This window comes from Gorilla gorilla, chromosome 10, assembly GCF_029281585.2.
Source record: "Gorilla gorilla gorilla isolate KB3781 chromosome 10, NHGRI_mGorGor1-v2.1_pri, whole genome shotgun sequence".
Classification (NCBI taxonomy): Eukaryota; Metazoa; Chordata; class Mammalia; order Primates; family Hominidae; genus Gorilla; species Gorilla gorilla.
In genome coordinates, this window is record NC_073234.2 from 34508494 (window position 1) to 34527668 (window position 19175).

Consider the following 19175-nt stretch of genomic DNA (forward strand, 5'->3'; position numbering starts at 1 on the left):
AACAAAAACTTTAATGGTTAAAAAATGCTAATGGATCATCTGAGTCTCCAGCAAGTCTTAATCTTTTCGCTGGTGGATCTTGCCTCAATGTTGTTGATGGCTGCTGACCAGTCAGGCTAGTGTTGATGCAGGTAAGAGCAGTTGTTGCAGTTTCTTAAAGACAATAGAGAAGTTTGCTGCATCAATTGACCCTTCCTTCCATGAAGGATTTCTCTGTAGCATGTGATACTGTTTGACAGCATTTTACACACAGTATAATTTCTTTCAAAATTGGAATCTATCCTTTCAAACCCTGCCACTACTTTATCAACTAAGTTTATATTATATTCTAAACTATTTGTTGTCATTTCAACATTATTTACAGTATCTTCACCAGGAATAGATTCCCTCTCAAGAAATCACTTTCTTTGCTCATCCATAAGAAGCAACTCCTCATCCCTTCAAATTTTACCATGAGATTGCGGCATTTCAGCCCCATCTTCAGGCTCTATCTCTAATTCTAGTTCTCTTGCTATTTCCACATTTCTAGTTACTGCCTCCACTGAAGTCTTGAACCCCTCAAACTCATCCATGAGGGTTGGAATCAACTTCTTCCAAACTCCTGATAATGTTGATCTTTTGTCTGCCTTCCTTAAGTCACAAATGTCCTTGATGGCATCTAGAATTATGAATTTTTTCAATTTACTTTTTCCAGATCCATCCAAGGACCCACTATCTCTGGCAGCTATAGCCTTATGAAATGTACTTTCTACATAATAAGACTTGAAAGTCACAATGACTCCTTGATCCATGAACTGCGGAATGCATGTTGGGTTAGCCAACATGAAAACAACACTAATCTCTTGTATGTCTCCAGGAGAACTCTTGGGTAAACAGGTACACTGTCAATGAACAGAAATATTTTGAAAGGAATCACTTTTTCTTTTCTTTTCTTTTTTTTTTTTTTTTTTTTTGAGCAGTAGGTCTCAACAGCAGACTTAAAATGTTCAGTAAGCCATGACAGATGTGCTGTCATCTAGGCTTTGTTGTTCCATTTATAGAGCACAGGAAGAGTATATTTAGCATAATTTTTAAGGGTCTTAGAATTTTTGGAATGGTCAATGAGAACTGGCTTCAACCTAAAGTCACCAGCTGCATTATCTCCTAACAAAAAAGTCAGCCTGCCCTTTGAAACTTTGAAGCCAGGCATTGACTTTTCCTCTCTAGCAATGAAAGTCCTAGATGGCATCTTCTTCCAATAGTAGGCTGTTTTGTCTACATTGAAAATATGTTTAGTGTATCCACCTTCAATGATCTTGACTAGATTTTCTGGATAACTTGCTGCAGCTTCTACATCATCATTTGCTGCTTCATCTTGCACTATTGTGTTATGGAGATGGTGTTTTTCCTTAAATCCCTGCTAGCTTCAACCTTTTCTTCTGCAGCTTCCTCAGCTCTCTCAACCTTCATAAGATTGAAGAGAGTTAGAGCCTTGCTCTGGATTAGGCTTTAGCTAAACGGAATGTTGTAGCTGGGTTGATCTGCTCCCCAGACCACTAAAATTTTCTCCCTATCTGCAATGAGGCTGTTTTGTTTTCTTATAATTCATGTTTTCACCAGAGTAGCATTTTCAATTTCCTTCAAGAACATTTCCTTTGCATTCCCAACTTGTCTAATTATTTGACACAAGGCCGAGCTTTTGGCCTCTCTTGGCTGTTGATACATCTGAGCTTAATCGTTTCTAGCTTTTCATTTAAAGTAAGGGACATGCAACTCTTCCTTTCACTTGGTCACTTAAAGGGCATTGTAGGGTTACTGGTTGGCCTAATTTCAATATTAGGCCATTATTATTAGACAATTATTAGTGTTTCATTTCAGGGAATATGGAGGCCCAAGATGAAGCAGAGAGACAGAGGAAGAGCTGGTTGGTGGAGCAGTCAGAACACACATTTATTAAATCCCTGTCTTACATGGGCTCAGTTCATGGTGCCCTCAAAACAATTTCAACAGTAACATCAAAGATCACTGATTACAGATCACTATAACAGGTACAATAATGAAAAAGTTTGAAAGATTGCAAGAATTACCAAAATGTGCCACAGAGACATGTAGTGAGCAAATGCTGTTGAAAAACGGTGCTAGGACTTGCTTAATGCAGAGTTGCCACAAATCTTCAATTTGTAAGGCGTGAAAGATCTGCAAACAGCAATAAAGTGAATCGCAGTAAAACAAAGTGGGCTTGTACAGCAAGGAGGTTATACAAATATACTTTTGAAATCCTACAGCCAGTTTGAATCCAGGCTTTGGCAGTTATTACTATGACTGGGCAAACTACTGTGTTTTTAAACTTCATTTTTCCTATCTGTAAAATGGGGATTTTTTATAGATTGTGTGTGTATATATACATATATATATATATACACACATATATAGAGAGTCGTTGTGAAGATTTAAAAATGTACACCGTCACAAGGACTCCATAAAATAAGCTATTATTGTAATCTATTGGAGACAGGGCAAGTAAAAATCCACACTGATGTTAAGTGAATCTTTAAAAACAAGTACGAGAAAAAGACGAGTTTTTGTTTTACAAGATATGACCTAAGGGGCCTAGGAAGAGAAAAAACTTGTTTTGTCAAGTCTAAATCCACTCATATTTCATGGGGCCACGTATCACGTCCAACCTTTGATATCTGGCACACAACAAACAAACAGGAAAGGCCTTTCGTGTGCTTTAATAAAAACAGCTTTCCATTTTAAAACGATAAATATATTGGAAAAATCTGTTGGCTCTCCAACAGCTCTTATAAAACAAAGCTCAGACGCTGTGTTTTTGTTGTTTGAAAGAGAGAAATCAGGGGCTTGGGCATTAATAGGCTCCCTTTGATCGCGCCCTGGGATGGGAAGCCTTCGGGCAAAGCCCTGGGGGCAGGACGCGTTTTTTTTTTTTTTTAATCGATCCCGGAACCTTCGCGCGGCGGAGGGGGCGGGCGCGCCGCAGGGGCCCTAGGGAGGGGTCTGGGGCGCGGCGCCGCTTGCCCATCCCCCGAGCGCGCGGCGGGGCGGCCGGCCGGCGGCCGCCGGGATGCGGAGGGGCGGCGACGGGGGCCGGACCCTGCCGGGGTGGCGGGGCGGGCACCGCCCGAGGGGGTAGGGCGCGCGCGGGGGCGCGCCGGGCCGGGGAGGCGCGCTCCGGCCGCGCTCGCTCCGCGCTCCCTTCGCTCGCTCGTTCCCTCCTCCCTCGGCAGCCGCGGCGGCAGCAGGAGAAGGCGGCGGCGGCGGCTAGGGATCAGACATGGCGGCGGATCTGAACCTGGAGTGGATCTCCCTGCCCCGGTCCTGGACTTACGGGATCACCAGGGGCGGCCGAGTCTTCTTCATCAAGTAAAGAGCCGGGGACGGCACGGGGGCCCCCGGGGACGGGAGGGCAGGAGGCGGGCGGCTGGCGACACGGGGCAGAGCCCGGGTCTGTGCCCCTGCAGCCCCTCGGCTCGCCCCCGCGTCCCCTCTCACGCTCCGTGTCTGCCCCTTCTCTCACCCCTGCAGCGAGGAGGCCAAGAGCACCACCTGGCTGCACCCGGTCACCGGCGAGGCGGTGGTCACCGGACACCGGCGGCAGAGCACAGGTAACGCCGGGCCCAAACGGAGTTGGGCTCCGTCTGGAGGAGGCGGCACAGCCCGGGCCGCCCGGCTCCCAGCAACCTGCCCCGCGCCGCGGGCCCTGGGAGGCGGCGAGGCGAGGCGGGGCGGAGGCCGGGCGGGAGCGGCCGCAGGTAGAGGGGCCACGGGGACTCCGCCGCCGGGAGTTCTCTCCAGTCTCGGGGCGCCTCTTTCTCCTCAGCCTTTCATCAGCACTTGGAGACGGCGCCCTCTTCCTGCGCCTTCTCCCCCCATCCCAGCCTAGACGACCCTCGCGACCCTAGAGTGGCGACGCTCCCCTCCCTGAAACCTGGAGTCCTGAGTTTTTCCTCCGCGGCCGCTACTCACTCCCCGGTGACCCCCAGCTGCCGTCTTGCCCCCCAGCAATCTTTAGGCAGTCCTTACCCACTCTCCTCCCTGCAGCCCCGGACCCTGATCGCCCGCCGGGATAACGTAACCACATCCTCCCCCTCCTCCCAGGAGCGCTGCCTCCTGCCGTGCAGCTTCCTCCTCCTAGGTGGGACTTGTGGGTAGGTGGCTGATGGAGGAGGAGGAGGAGGAGAGGAGTTCGGGGGTGCTGCGATCCTCTCTGTGACAGGGAACGGCTCGGGAAACGCTTGGCGCGTTCCCTCCTGCCACGGGAGGAGCAGCCGGAGCCGGAGGAGGCGTTCGCAGCCTCAGTTGCTGGCGATCCGGATCTAAAGTCCCCGCCAGCCGCGCGGAGGTTGCACAGACTGCCAGGAGGCGGTGGGCGTGCGAGGGGGTGTCCCGTATGTGGGCACCCGGGCCCTGTTTGGAGGGAGTCCGTGGGGAAGCGGCTCTCTCGGGTGGCTTTGGGAGCTTGTTTGAATGCTAAGTGTGAGTGGAGCTGGAAAAGGCTCCTCGTAGTTTCTGTACTGGTCTGGGTTTCTTTTATCATTCTTTGTTTACATTCGTGACTTGTTTGTCTTTGAAATGTAACATGTGTTCTCTTACGGGCTTGCCTCTAGTCCTGGTGATTGGAAAGGCTTGAGAGCAGTTTGGGTCGAAGGCGAGGCCAGTTTCAGCAGTCCTCAGAGCTGGCCTCTGGGGTACATTCTCTCCGACTCTGACATTCCGTGAATCTGTTAAAGTTGCCAGGATATTGAACAAACCTGCCTCTCTGTGAAATGCTGGAGTTCACTGAAGTGACTAATGTCTCCAAATTTGCAAAAAGGTGGAGGAAGAAAGGAAAGGCTGGTGTAGCAAGCATGATGAGCTTACATTTTTAAGGCATTTCTGACTAATACACTATCATGTTTCTCAATTCCCCGGTGCAGGCTTTTGCTTCAGTATGCCTTTCTGGTGTTTTACACGCATATTCCAACTTTGATGGCCTCTTTGCTTTTATGGATAATGATAGATTTATTTCATAAAAGACGATATGACATTTAAATTATGTAGACTAATTATCCTATGGAATTATGAGTGATATAAATATGTGTCCTAGTTACCCCCACAGATTTGATAACATTCACGCCACAGAAAAATTTTATTCTTTTATGTGATTTCACTTTTTTTTTTTCTGGTTTGGTTTTACTTTGCTTGGACTCTGGTTTTGTACACACATCGGTTGTTTTTACTTCCAAGAGGTATTTTGATGAAATCCAAACAACTTGTCATTAATAAGTAATATGTAGCACATAATGACCATTGTTCACCTGAATCATCCCCAACTTTACTACTTGAAACTTCACGTCTCTTAGTCAAATTTTTAGAAACACACACGGAAGTATTCGGTGTCATTTCTTTTCCATTAATTAAGTAGTTAGGAAGTTCTGCCTTCTCTTTGGTGACACTTCCTAGATGGATTCATTTGTGTAGCTGAAAAATACGGTCTTAAATAGACACAATATACCCAAGAAGAGGCAGGCGTTGCCTGTTATACACAGCTTTTTTTTTTGCTAGTCATTCATGAGTGTTCCACCTGGGATTAGAAGGCTTCCCTTTGCTTTCTTGGGTGCCAGAACATAGTTCCTCTCCACCCTAATATATTACAGTGTGTGCTCAGGTCAGATAATCTCTAATATTATGGATACTTTTCTGGTGGCTTTAAATTTGAGTTGCTGTTTTTCAAAAAATGATATCTATTGTATTGCCAGCTGAACACTTTTTTTGTTAGTAATCTACTTAATTAAAACAGCTAATAAATGAAAATGAATAATTAAAATGGATTGAGACTTATTTTGCTATCATTGAAGTAATACTAATTGTGATATATGTATTGTTTTAGATTTGCCTACTGGCTGGGAAGAAGCATATACTTTTGAAGGTGCAAGATACTATATAAAGTGAGTTTTTTGACTTCCGTTTTTTTCCTTCGTAATTAGAATGCTGTGATTACTCCTCAGCTGAATAGTTGCATGTCCAGTCTTGATCATGATTTTCTAAAGTTTATCATATAATGGTGACTGTATTCTTTATTTTGTGTAGTGTCAGAATTTTGAGAGAAGAAAATGGCACTCTTAGTTTTCTAATGTTATTTGCCTGGAATATTCATCGATTCATTGATTTGGAAATTAGATCATTTATGGCCACTTTTAAAAATAATTTTGTATCTTCTTCATTTTTTTCTTTTGGAATCGTCCAGCTTCATCAGAATATGACCAAAATTACCTTTTTTTTTTTTTTTTGGTGCTTCTGTGTATATTCCTGGGTAATAGAGGATTATTGGTCATTAGCTATGTGGTACTTAAAGTTTTGATCTTTGATTATCTGTGCTGACAGATAACAAACAAAAAATCTGAGTTACGTGAACATCTTTTTTTTTTTTTTTTTTTTAGTGAACCTTGTTCATATATATTTTGACCAGGGCTGTTTATAGGTAGCAAAAGTGATGTAAAGCTAGGCACAATTTGATAAACAATGACGGTCAGGGAGTAAAAATAGAAATAATTACTGAATATTTCATGAGCATATATTGGAGCATTGTTTGTATTTTTGCTTCAGTTTATTTAAATATGTCTAAGTCAAGATGTTTTATTGATATGTTTGTTTAAAAAAGGCTTTTAGTAGAGCTTGAGAGAAAAGATGACCAGTCGGTCCCAGTCTTAAAACCAGTTCTTTAGAATACTAAACTAATTTATTTTCAAACTTAATAACTTAGTACTACTTGGAGACAAATACAAAGCTGGAGGTCAACATCAAGTAGGAAAAATTTTAATCCCCCAACGAAAAATATAGGTGGTTTTGTCTTTTTATTTTTATATTAGAAACTATTTACCTAAGAGTTTGTTTTTATTGTTTAACCTTATTTGTTCTTTAATTTTAATAAACTGAGACATGAAAGAGAATGCTGAAATGCCAAACTGGGTTAAGACTTCAGTAGTTTATAAACAATAACAGATACCTAGCTAAAGTTACCTTTATTTCATAGAGCCTAGAAAGTTATTTTTAAGATCATGTTATACTTCCAGTAAATTATAATTACCTGTATGGTTCTTTAATCTTTTAGAAAGATACTTAGATAAAACATCAAGGGCTTTTTATAAGTATTAGGAATGCTTGCTTTTGGATGTAGAAATAGAGAAAGCAGAAGATACAGGAATGGAATAGTTTCATGGTATGGTCTTTCTGTGAATATTTTTGGGTGAAATCTTTTCTTTGGAGATTATACTATACATTATTAGATGGCCTAAAAAAATACTTGAGTGAAATGCAGTCATCAAATGTTTTTCTATTGGTTATTTCCATCCTAAATTAAAGTGAGTTGATATTGCCACGAAAAGGGATACTTCTTTTTTTGTCAAGCTAGTAGTATGGTATATGTGAAGAAAAACAGTTTTTTCATTTCAGGTCATTTATTCAATGTAATTTTGACTACGTACATTAAGCCTAGCTCATCTTATAAAAACAGAGGTAACATTTCAATTTTCAATAACATTTTAATTTCTTTGCGTGCATTCTTGGATGAATGTTTATTTGATAGTACAAAATCTTATTCTGTGTGGGCTGAGTATGTATGTTTTAATTTAGAACTAAGCTGTTAGGAAGACATTGAGTGAGTTTCTTTTGTTTTACGAGCCATTTTGATTAGGTTTTCTTTTATGTTTACTTAAACAAATTAGAATTTTATTTGAGTGCCATGTCTAATGCCTAAGTAGGTTTCTCTGGCAAATTAAGACAATATTAAGAAAGCTATAATAATTTTACTTTAAAGACATTTTTAAACTTGTCGGTTTTAATCATTTTGGTATTCATAGCCAGTAATTGTGTCCAAAAGTAGCAATAAATAACTTATAATATTATGGAAGTAATTTCTCCTAAAATTGAGCATAGTGTTGCATATCACTCGTTAAACTTTAAAAAAAACTAACCATTGATAAATATATGATGTAATGAATGTGAGGTGCTACTGCTTTATCTTCTGGGTAATGTCAGAAGACTAATTTCTTTTAAGGTTAGTTAAATCCCTAATGTGCATTGTAATTTCCTAGAAACTTTTTACTTGTTTGTATTGTTATTTATCATTCTAATAGGATAGGGGCACTACTTTTATCTTAAACTTTACAATTTAGAGTACCTTCACATACATTATTCATTCATGAAATAGTCAGAATTACTACTCCCATTGTCACACACATAATAAAACAGCAGAAACATGCCTTTGGAACTTACAGTTTGCAAAGACAGCAGGATGAGAAACCCCAGGAACATAAACTATATTTAGAATATTCAGAGTGGAGGAAAAGATAGGAGTCTGAAGTAGGAAAGTGATTCGTGTTGGTGGCTATAGTTTTTCATTGTCATTTCTTTCTCAGATGAAGAAAGGTGGTTATTGATCAAATTGTATGTAAAGGAGGTTACAGGGTTATCGGGGTGGATTTTGTTCACATGGGAAGTGGAAAGATAGGAATGCCAATAAAAGACATGTCAGCCCTTTGACTATTCCTAATCCTGTGTTCTGGAAAGTTCTCACTGCAAGAAGGGAGACCTAAAGAATTTCAGTTGTTTCTACTTCCACTGTGAAGTGAAATACATATAACTCTTAAATTATTCCTCTCCTGGACAAATGTTGGTTGGTGTTAAAAATGGCAGGTTACCAGAAAGAATTTATCTCTTAATTATATTTTGGTATTGACACTTGCATCTCTGTAGGTGGTAAGAGGAGAGGATTGTAGTGGGGAAGTCATAGGAACTGAAATGTGGTCTTGACCTTAATGACTTTGGAGCTCAGTCTTCACGTCTTTAAATTAGGTTACCTGGAAAAGGCAACCTCTAAATTCCATTTCTAAATTTCTTTGAATTTTGTACTGTTCTGGGATTTATAATATTCTGGAAAACAAGGAACTCACAATGCCAAGCAGAGATGATGCGGGAAATATGGAAAGCTAGCTTTTCTATCCTTCTTAACTATTTTATCCTCCCTCTTTAAGTTTTGGATAGACAATCACAGGTAAGTATGACGTATGTAGTGCCAGGGTTATGTGTACTTTCTTTTGCTGCTTTTTGTGCTTACGTTTCCTTGTAAAATGTTTGTATACATATCTTCATGTAAACGGATAGTACTGCTAATGTCAACAAAGGACCTGATCAGCGTAAGAGTTGTATAGGTTTGAGTTAGATAATCAGTTTATTTTATACACTTTGAAATTGGTTCTTTAATACAAGTTTGCAGCTACATTAAAAAAATATGTAATATAGAGAATGTATTTTCCTTTACATCCATTTGGCCAAAAAACAGTAAAATATGAAAAATCTTACTTTGGTTTTTTTTTTTTTTTTTTTTTGAGAGGGGTTTCACTGTGTCACCCAGGCTGGAGTGCAGTGGCTGTATCACAACACACTGCAGCCTCGACCTCCTGGGCTTAAGCAATCCTCCCACCTCAGCCTTACGAGTAGCTAGGACCACAAGTGTGTACCACCATGCCTGGCTAATTTGATTGATTGATTGATTGAGAGAGACAGGGTCTTCCTGTGTTGCCCAGCCTGATCTTGAACTCCTAGGCTCACGCAATCCTCCTGCCTTGGTCCCCGAAAATGTGGGATTGTAGACATGAGCCATGGTGCCTGGCCAAAAATCTTTATCTTTAAAGATATTTAATACTTTTTTTCTGAATAATTTTTCTATGTACCCTAAGCTAGCCAGCCTCTTAATTATGTTACTGTGTGTTTGTGTGTGTAAATACATTACACAGAGTTTGAGTTTGATTATTGAATTTTCATATTGTTTTTATAACTTAATTTATGCTGTTATCTTTATGAAGAATGCTGAAAATAAGTGAATTTTATAACTTATAAAGTGTGGCTTTAAATATTCTGTATTCTTATGAGAAAGCAAATAACTTAGCCCATAAAGCACAGAAGAAAATCTTATACATTTGAGTTATAAAGCTTTCTGCTTACTCTTTGAAAATATTGCTTAATGATTCTGTAATGACAGGCCATGGTAACTTAAAATGGATGTGTCATTTACTATTCCTTTGTGCTTCAAAGCTTTAAGATGGTTAACTTAGAGTGCCAAGTAAATCTTAAGGCTCTCTGAATAGTGAGAAACTTTATTCTGATTATTTAAAGGTCATTGCAGGACTGGGAATCAAAACAATATTTGCGGGGGTAAAATAGTATGCAAATTTTGTAAGGTTATGTTTTCATACTGCTTTTTTTAACTTAAAATTCTAAGTTCTGAAAATTGAACTTTTTCTTACATAGGCAAATAGAGCATGAGGTTTTGTTTCAATATCTGCAATAGCTGGATCTAATGTATGCTAATTCCAAACTTACCAAAACTAGTGTTGCAATAAGGAGAAAAATCTGTTTCTTCACATTTTCACAATTCAAAATATGAATGAAGATGGGGAATCTAACAAGTGCCATAAAAAACATTAGAATATATTAACTATGTATTTGATATTTAAAGTTGTTTTATACTTTACTTTTTTTTTTTTTCTTTGAGACGGAGTTTCACTCTTGTTGCCCAGGCTGGCATGATCTCAGCTCACTGCAACGTCTACCTCCCGGGTTCAAGCAGTTCTCCTGCCTCAGTCTCCCAAGTAGCTGAGATTACAGGTGCCCACCACCACCACGCCTGGCTAATTTTTTGTATTTTTAGTAGAGAAGGAGTTTCGCCACGTTGGCCAGGCTGGTCTCGAACTCCTGACCTCAGGTGATCCACCCACCTCGGCGACCCAAAGTGCTGGGATTACCACCACCCCTGGCCAAAAACTGTTTTATACTTTCTATAATAATATAACCAGATTTTGATTACTAGAGCTATATAATGCTTTAGAACACTTTGTGGGCATTATATTTCTTTTCCATATTTATAACAAGAGTTTTGGACTGTTAATATGTGATTCCTTACATTGATAAAGCACTTTATGCTAATTCATTAGGTACAAAACAACTACGAACTATGATCTCAGCTTTCAAGGAGTTTGTAGTGTAGAGATAAATATGCAGTATATTAAAACAGGGAGATGGTTTGGGGAACATAGACTTATTTAGTGCTAGGCGCTTCAGCATAGCATTAAACTCCTATAATCCTCACAATAGCCTTTTTGTTGTTGTTGTCTCTTTGGTTTTCAAGTTGGTGTGCCAGGACTACCAGCCTCAGTAGACTTTGTTGTGGAATTCTTTTATTTTTAGCCCCAGGACCACTGCTTAGGGCCAGGTTTGCTCAATATCCTCCTTGTATTTCCTGTGATATAGTCTAATGCCCAGCATCTAGTCAGCCTCTAAAGAAGTGGTATCTGTGATGATGATGATGCTGGCTCCTAGTTATTTAAGGAGTTAATCAAGATGGGGAAAGAATAGTCCCCACAACTCAAGTGGTTGCATTTTAAGAACACTTTCTGGATTTGTCAAGGGATTTTTTTCTTCCCCGATCTGGATAGACCCGTTCGTTTCTTCTTATGCTCAAAGCTGGCCTATATTTAGGAAGGGGGAGGAAGTGATCAATACAAAAACACAGAAAGTATTGGAAGAGTTGAAGAGTCGATGACCTGGAGACAGGGCCTTACGTAGGACCTGTCTGTCCTATACAGGATGGAATTTCTTTGAATTTGTAGCAGATGCTCTTTTCTTGTGACCGTTTCATTTTTTTAAATAACAGAGAACTATAAGATGAAGTTAAGGGTGAAAAGTTATGTGTATATGTGTATGTGTAAGTTAGAGTTAATGGTGTAAAAAAATGGCACGGCATGGTGGCTCATGCCTGTAATCCTAGCACCTTGGGAGGCTGAGGCAGGCGGATCACTTGAAGTCAGGAGTTTGAGACCAACCTGGCTAACATGGTAAAACCCTGTCTCTACTAAAAATACAAAAATTAGCCGGGTGTGGTGGCGGGCTCCTGTAGTCCCAGCTACTCGGGAGGCTGAGGCGGGAGAATCGCTTGAACCCAGGAGGGAGAGGTTGCAGTGGGCCGAGATCACGCCACTGCACTCCAGCCTGGGTGACAGAGTAAGACTGTCTCAAAAAAAAAAAAAAAAAGATACTAGTTTGAGTCATAAGAATTCAGAGGAGGAAGAGGCAAGCCTGGAACGACTTGAAGAGGTGGGAGTTGAGCTAGGCCTGAGGGTATAGATGGGATTCACTTTCAGATGACTTGATAAGACTGGGAGGTTACATTCATGGGGCTGGGAACACGTATAATATGTGAATATGTGTAATGAGTAATACTAACTAGGCTTGTTAGTGATGGTTCTGTAGAAAATGCTAGGATGATGGGAGGTGAGTCTAGGAATGCTCTTTGGAACCATACTGTGTCCGGTCTTTGAATGTCAGGCTGAGGTTTTTATTTTCCGGGCAAGCCTTTGCAGATGTTTTTTAGTATAGCGTTAATTATGCAACATGAAGGTTTTTAGGGAGATTTTAATACAGGCAGCATGGATTGGACGGGAGCAAACTGGGAATCAAGGAGACCATTTCTGAGTCTGTTGCCATAATTAGGTAGTTACTTGAACTAAGTTTGTGGCAGCGGGAATGGAAAGGAAAGAGGCCATTGATCAAAGATGTTAAAGAGGAGCTGACAGGCCTTAGGAGTCTTGCTGAGCAAGGAGGTTGACAGAAAAAAAGAGGTCAAAAGCTCCTCAAAGCCTTTGTGTCTGAGTGTCTACAAGAATGATGATGAGACCCTTGACCGGAATAAAGGAGTAGGTGTGGGAGGGGGAGCCCCAGGTGGACATATTAATGGTGGTCTGGTTTTTGAGCTGCTTGAGAGGACATAGCATTTCAGGTGGCTAAAATCCAACTTTCACAAAGGACTCCTGACATTATCTTTTTACTCCCCTCAAAAAGCAAACACAACCCACTCCCCTATCCTATCTCAGCTACCTAAATGACTGTCTACCTATTTATAGATTCAGGCTGGGAATTTCATATTCATCCATCTAATTATTCATTCAACAAATGCTTATTGAATATTTACTGTGTGCCAAGTGCTTTAAGCTTTATGAATGAAACAGACATGGACACTACTATTAAGAACTTTATAGTTGAATTAGTGGGGGAGCCAGTAATAAAATAATCATGCAACTATGTAAGATAGACTGTGATAAATGCTATGAAGAATATCTAATGTTTTGACTACGTATATTGAAAGGCCTTAGCCCGTTGTGGGGGTTGCTGGGAGAGGCATTTCTCACAGTTAAGCTCCAAACCCCTGCAGAGTAGATCAGAATAGAGCAGTGTAAAGTCACTGGAAAGATGAAGAATACATAGCCTCCTGGTCTTGAGATTGGACCACAACCTCAGTGAAAGCATTGCTATATCTAAAGAAAGACTTGGGGGATGGGGTTGATTATGGTATGGCAATTTATGAAAAGGAGAAAGCTGCTGCAGAAGCTGCTCTTTATCGTCCAATAGATAACAATGTTTAGCCAACTGATTTTAATGATTATCTCAGTCCCAGTGGCAAGGTCTTCCAATTAGTCACTCACTCATGTGTTCTTTCAATTCTCTTGAATACATTTTGAACTCATAGTTGTGTGCCTTAGTGATTAGTATACATCAGTAAATGAAATAAACCAAAAAATTCTGCCCATCTGGGGAGTGGGATGATGGGGGAGAGAATGTCAAAGTAAACAGTAAATAAGTACATTTTATAGTATGTTAGACTACACATAAATCCTCTAAGCAAAAAGTCTACTTTTTAAGTCTACTTTGGTTTCAAGAAAACAAGGAAATATTATATTACTGAAGTCTGTACTATCGTGATTAGTATGGAAGAAGTGAATGTAGACTAAATTTTAAAATACTGAAATCAGTGGGTCCAGTAGAAACCCAAAAGAAATAAAGAGGTCCTCATGAGGTACAGATGATAGACATTTCAGAGCCACTGGGGGAACATCTTGGCCACTAAGGAGTGTCCTCTGAACTACTTAGGAATTATGCTCTGAAGTGATCAGTAAGCCACCCACGCCAAGAGAATCTTTTGGACTATTAGGTCTCTGAAGGCAGAGATAGTCTTATACTGTAGCCATCTTTATGCTTCCAGTGCCTGGCATGTAATAGACAATTAGGTGTTTGAAATGAAGCCCTAAAACAAATTGTAAGAAAAGCAAGCCTCTTTACCTAAATCTGAACATCCCAGGGCATTTTTTTCTTCTCATTTGTCATCTAGTCACAACCCTTGTTGTTGTAAAAGTCACTGGCCCAAAGCCAACTAGTATAAGCAAAAAGGAAACTATTTTCTTTTTGCAGACAGAGTCTCGCTCTGTTGCCTAGGCTGGAGTGCAGTGACTCAATCTCGGTTCACTGCAACCTCTGCCTCCTGGGTTCAAGTGATTCTCCTGCTTCAGCCTCCTGAGTAGCTGGGATTACTGGTGGCCCGCCACTACGCCCGGCTAATTTTTTTGTATTTTTAGTAGAGATGGGAGTTTCACCATGTTTGGCCAGGCTGGTTTCCAACTCCTGACCTCAGGTCATCCACCTGCCTTGGCCTTCCAAAGTGCTGGGATTATAGGCATGAGCCACCGTGCCCAGCCAGGAAACACTTCACACTGATTTCAAGAGTGATGCAAGTAAATTCTTCAAGGCTCTTCCTCACCTGCTTTCCACCCCGCCCCCCCCCCCCCCCCCGCCACAGAAAGCTTCTCTTTAACCAGAAAAAATGGTTACGTGCAGCCCCAAATTACACCCGTTTAGCTTTTTAACCTAAAATGTAAGTTTTCTTCTCTAGTTGCAAATTAAAAAAATCTCGGACAAGGACTTTTGACTACCTTGGATCACATGCCTGTTCCTAGAGCAGACACTGGCCTGCTAGTCTTCAGTCATTGTCTGTCCTTAGCTAGAGCCAAGGCACTAATATTGGCAAGCCATCCAGAAACATACAGTTAGAGAGGAAGGCCCAGTTCATCATTGGAAGTCAAGATGTGAAAGACTAGAGATCAGAGGTCTTCTTATAATATAGTGCAAAATGCCTAAAGGCCAGGGAGACCTAAGCATCTGTAAACTTCTGAGAAAAGAAGTAATGGTACCAGTGATATTCAGGGAAGCTTTTTGCCTTGTGTTGCAGAAGGAATAGTTGAAGTTATTCGGGATGGTTCAGGCCAGGACCAGGGAGGATGAAGAGAAAGTGCTGAATTTTGAGGAAGAATGAGTAGAAGCCAATCCTAGATTGGCTGTCCTGAGCAAGTGAGTTTGAAGAAACTAATTTAGCACAAGTGGCAGTAGAACTTCACTGTGGTGGAAACCTCACCCTGCTAGGTGAGGCCAGGGATTCTCTTTGATGCTTCTGAAATTACTGGCCACTTGAAGAGTAATTCCTAAACAGTGTCAGTGCTTGAGTAATATTGCCAATGCTTGCTTGCTATGATGCTGTCTACATGGGGAGTAGTTTTTGCTCCCTATCCCTTCCAAATAACTTGGATTATTTACATATATTGTTTCTTTGGATAGACATGCTCTAAAAAAGTTTGCCTCTAAGGTGAAAATTCCAACTTTCGCTAAAGTGGTTGAAGTTGCATATTATTAAATGTTAAGGCCAGGTGCTGTGGCTCACGCCTGTAATCCCAACACTTTGGGAGGCCGAGGCAGGAGGATTCTTTGAAGCCAGGAGTTCAAGACCAGCCTGCACAACATAGTGTGACCCCCAATCTCTACAAAAAAAAAATTGTTTTTTTAATTAGCTGGTCATGGTGGTGTACCCCTGTAGTCCTGGTTACCCAGGAGGCTGAGGCAGAAGGATTGCTTGAGCCCAGGAACTCAAAGCTGAGGTGAGCTATGATCATGCCACTGCACTTCAGCCTGGGCAACTGAGTGAGACCCCATCTCTAAAAAAATTTTTTTAAAAGCTATTCAACATAAAATATAAAACTCAGTAAAATAGGACATTTTGAAAAGAAATAACTCCTTGCCCAATTTTCACAATACAAAGAAATTATATAACATGGTAAAATTAGTGTGAATTTTTTCTCTGTGGAAAACACATCTGTATTTTGAAAAATCAATTCTGTTCTATCACAATATAGATGTAGTCTGATAACAATAGCTTTTTAGTGTATAAATGTAAGGTGTACATGTTTGATGCACATAATGAAATCGTTACAGTAGTCAATCAAATTCACATATCCACCTATAATCTACTTGATCAAATTTCCAGTATATAATACATTATCTCAGTCCTCTACTGTAGTCTCTAAATTTATTCATCTTCTATAAGTGTGACTCTGTACTCACTTTGATCTGCATATTCCCATCTCCCCCATTTCTATTCTATTTTTATGTATTTTACTTTAAAAACTTTTTTTAGCTTCCACGTTTAAGATTATGCAGTATTTTTCTTTTTGTCTGGTTTATTTCACTTAGCATAATGTCCTCCAGTTCTATCTATGTTGTCACAAAAGGCAAGGTCTCATTTTTTATAAGAATATGATGAATAATATTCCATCATATTTTCTTTATCCATTCATCTCTTGATGGACATGTAGGTTATTTCCTTATTTTGGCTATTGTCAGTAATGTTCAGTGAACGTGGGAGCACAGATGTTCCTATGAGGTGGCAATTCATTTCTTTTGGGTATACACCCAGAAGTGGGATTGTAGATCATATATGGTAGTTCTATTTTTAATTTCTTGAGGAACCTCCATACTGTTTTCCATAATGGTTGCACTAATTTATTTTCCTACCAACAATGTGCAAGGATTTCCTTTTTTCTGCACCTTGCAGGCACTTGCTTGATGGCATTTTTTTTAAAGTTAGTAAAGAAATACCACAGAATGATTCCAAATCAAATAATAAAAGTGTACTTTTAGTGTATATGCTTCTTTTTAACCTGTTGTATAATGTTGTGTTTTTTTCTTATAGAAGCAATTCATTTTTATTGTAGAACATTTGGAAAATACTAAGGAGTATAAAGATGGAGAAAATAAAAATCATTCACAGTCCTGTTATGCAGAGAGAATTTCTACTAATATAATTATTGTGTACAATTATATGCATATATTATGCATATATAACACATAATTATATATGCAGCATAGATGCATGTATTATATGTAATTATATGTGCAATTATGCACAATTATGTATGCGGCACATATGCATATATTATGCATTTATAATGTTTCACATTGACAGTTAATATGTATATATATTTTTAAAGATTTGAGTCTTATTGCTATTGATAACACTGTGTCAAATCCTATTTTCATTAGCTGTATTAGTATCCTTATATCGTTATATATTTATTCAGTAGAAGATTTTTAATAACTATGATGTTCTGTCTTATGAATATATGGTATTTATTCCTCTACTTCCAGGTAACTGTTGTTTGTGAGTTTTTGCTGTGAGAAAAATGTTTATATGAATACTCTTGTATGCATGTCTGTTTTTTGTAGAATTGGAATTGAGAAAATACATGAGCTTTTTAGATGGTTCATTACTTAACATTTGCCAAATTGCCCTTTAGAAAATGTGTGCAGATTTATGTTCTCACTTGAGAACATATAAGAATGTATGAAAGTGCCTTCATTTCTCCATAACTGCAACAAGTGCTTCTGATTGAATAGATGAAATTTAAAAGGTAACTGATAGAGAGTCTGTGTGGATTATTACTAGAGATTCAGATGGTTTGAAACACAGATTAGTCCTTCAGTTATGTATGTCTACATAAACAACTACCCCAGAACTCAGTGGCTTAAAACAATGATGATTTCTAATTTCTCACTTTTCTTTAAGTTGACTAGGCTCAGTTGTGCTGGTCTTCAGTTCCATGCAGTATAACTGAGGTCATGGTTCTGGAACAAACACCAGCGTCTCTCCTCGTGGCCTCTCATCAGTTAGTCTGTCTCAAGTTTTCTTTGTAGCGTGGCAGTTGGCTTCTAAGAGGAATTATCCTAGGAGAACAGACCACAGTTTTAGACACTTATAAAACTTCTGCTTGTATCATGCTTTCCCATGTGGTCCTGGTTGATGTAAGTCAAAGTCAGAAGTGGGAGGAGAGCTACATAGGAGTGCAAATACAAGGAGTGTGGGACATAATGTAATGGACAACCAGAGATGATAAATAAGTTTCAGCCAGCATTGCAACTCTCTTTAGCGATAACTGTTTGAAGCAATGTATTCAAAAGAATTTGGAGACCAACTTCTGGATCAGTGGGAAAGCATATTGTGATAAGCTAGTGATGTATGCAAGGATTTAGGTGAGGAAGTGGATATACTGGTGTGTTTACCAGTACTAATTCAATATCTGTTAATTTTTATGATAAAGTCAGAGACTTAGAAAATCAAAGTAAGTCATGAACTTGAATGTAAGCCCAAATATTTTAAAAACATTTGAATACCTGAGTAAATTTAGTCTTAATCTTTAGTTTATTCCAGTTTCACATTGACAGTTAATACACTTGGTAGTAAAAGATATAAATAATTGGTATCTGAAGGCTAGATTACTTTGCACAATACAATTATTTTACACCAGGGCTGCTGTTTCCCACTGATGAATGACACAGCTGTAGCAGAGTTCAAACATGAGGATCAAAGTACCTATGCTAGTAATCAAGATAGTAGTGCCTTGGGTTATATGAGTGTGTAGACAGATATCTCACATATGTATTTGTGTGAGGGGTGTGTGTGTGTGAGAGAGAGAGAGACAGAGATTTTATGTGCTTGACTGAACTGTCGATTTGACCTTTGGACTAACTCTATGATCGTTAGTAGTTATTATCAGTGGCAGTATTTGAATAAGAGTAGCACTACAGCCCTCTGCCTTCCAAGAGGACTTGTAGAAAGATGTTCCTACTCCTCCTGATGTAGTAAAGTGCTCTTTTATGATTTTTCCCTTCTACCCCATACTCTGCTCCCCAAGAGGTTATAAGTATCAGTGGTTTAGGGTCCATTTTTCTACTCTTCTTTCTTTGCATGTACATACTTATATATACATAAATATTTTAACAAAAATGGGATTGTCCTATATGTACTATTCTTTAACTTTTTATTTAATAAATATCTTAGGTCTTTTCATAGTACTGGTTAAAGGTCAATATCGTTCTTTCAATAACTGTAAAACATGTCTTAATGGTTTTGTTATACTCCTGTTGTTGGACATTGAGGTTTTTTCCTATTTCCCCCGCCCCCTGCCCAATTGCTAGAAGTATGATAG

The 19175-nt window shown here is 39.6% G+C and overlaps 1 protein-coding gene across 33 annotated transcripts in view; it reads left to right on the top strand.

Annotated features, from left to right (window-relative positions):
- Positions 1-3061: 3061 nt before the first annotated feature.
- Positions 3062-19175, top strand: part of PLEKHA5 (pleckstrin homology domain containing A5) — a 245060-nt gene continuing 228946 nt past the window's right edge. For 5 of the 33 annotated variants that reach the window (XM_055358422.2, XM_055358421.2, XM_063693840.1 and 2 more), the window contains exons 1-3: positions 3102-3363; positions 3526-3605; positions 5870-5927. In XM_055358422.2, the coding sequence (XP_055214397.1) occupies positions 3275-3363; positions 3526-3605; positions 5870-5927 (227 nt within the window). In that variant the 5' untranslated portion in view covers positions 3102-3274. Of the gene's footprint in view, positions 3364-3525; positions 3606-5869; positions 5928-19175 lie in introns of all 33 variants that reach the window. The other 28 variants (XM_055358423.2, XM_055358419.2, XM_055358417.2 and 25 more) reach the window with 16 other exon arrangements.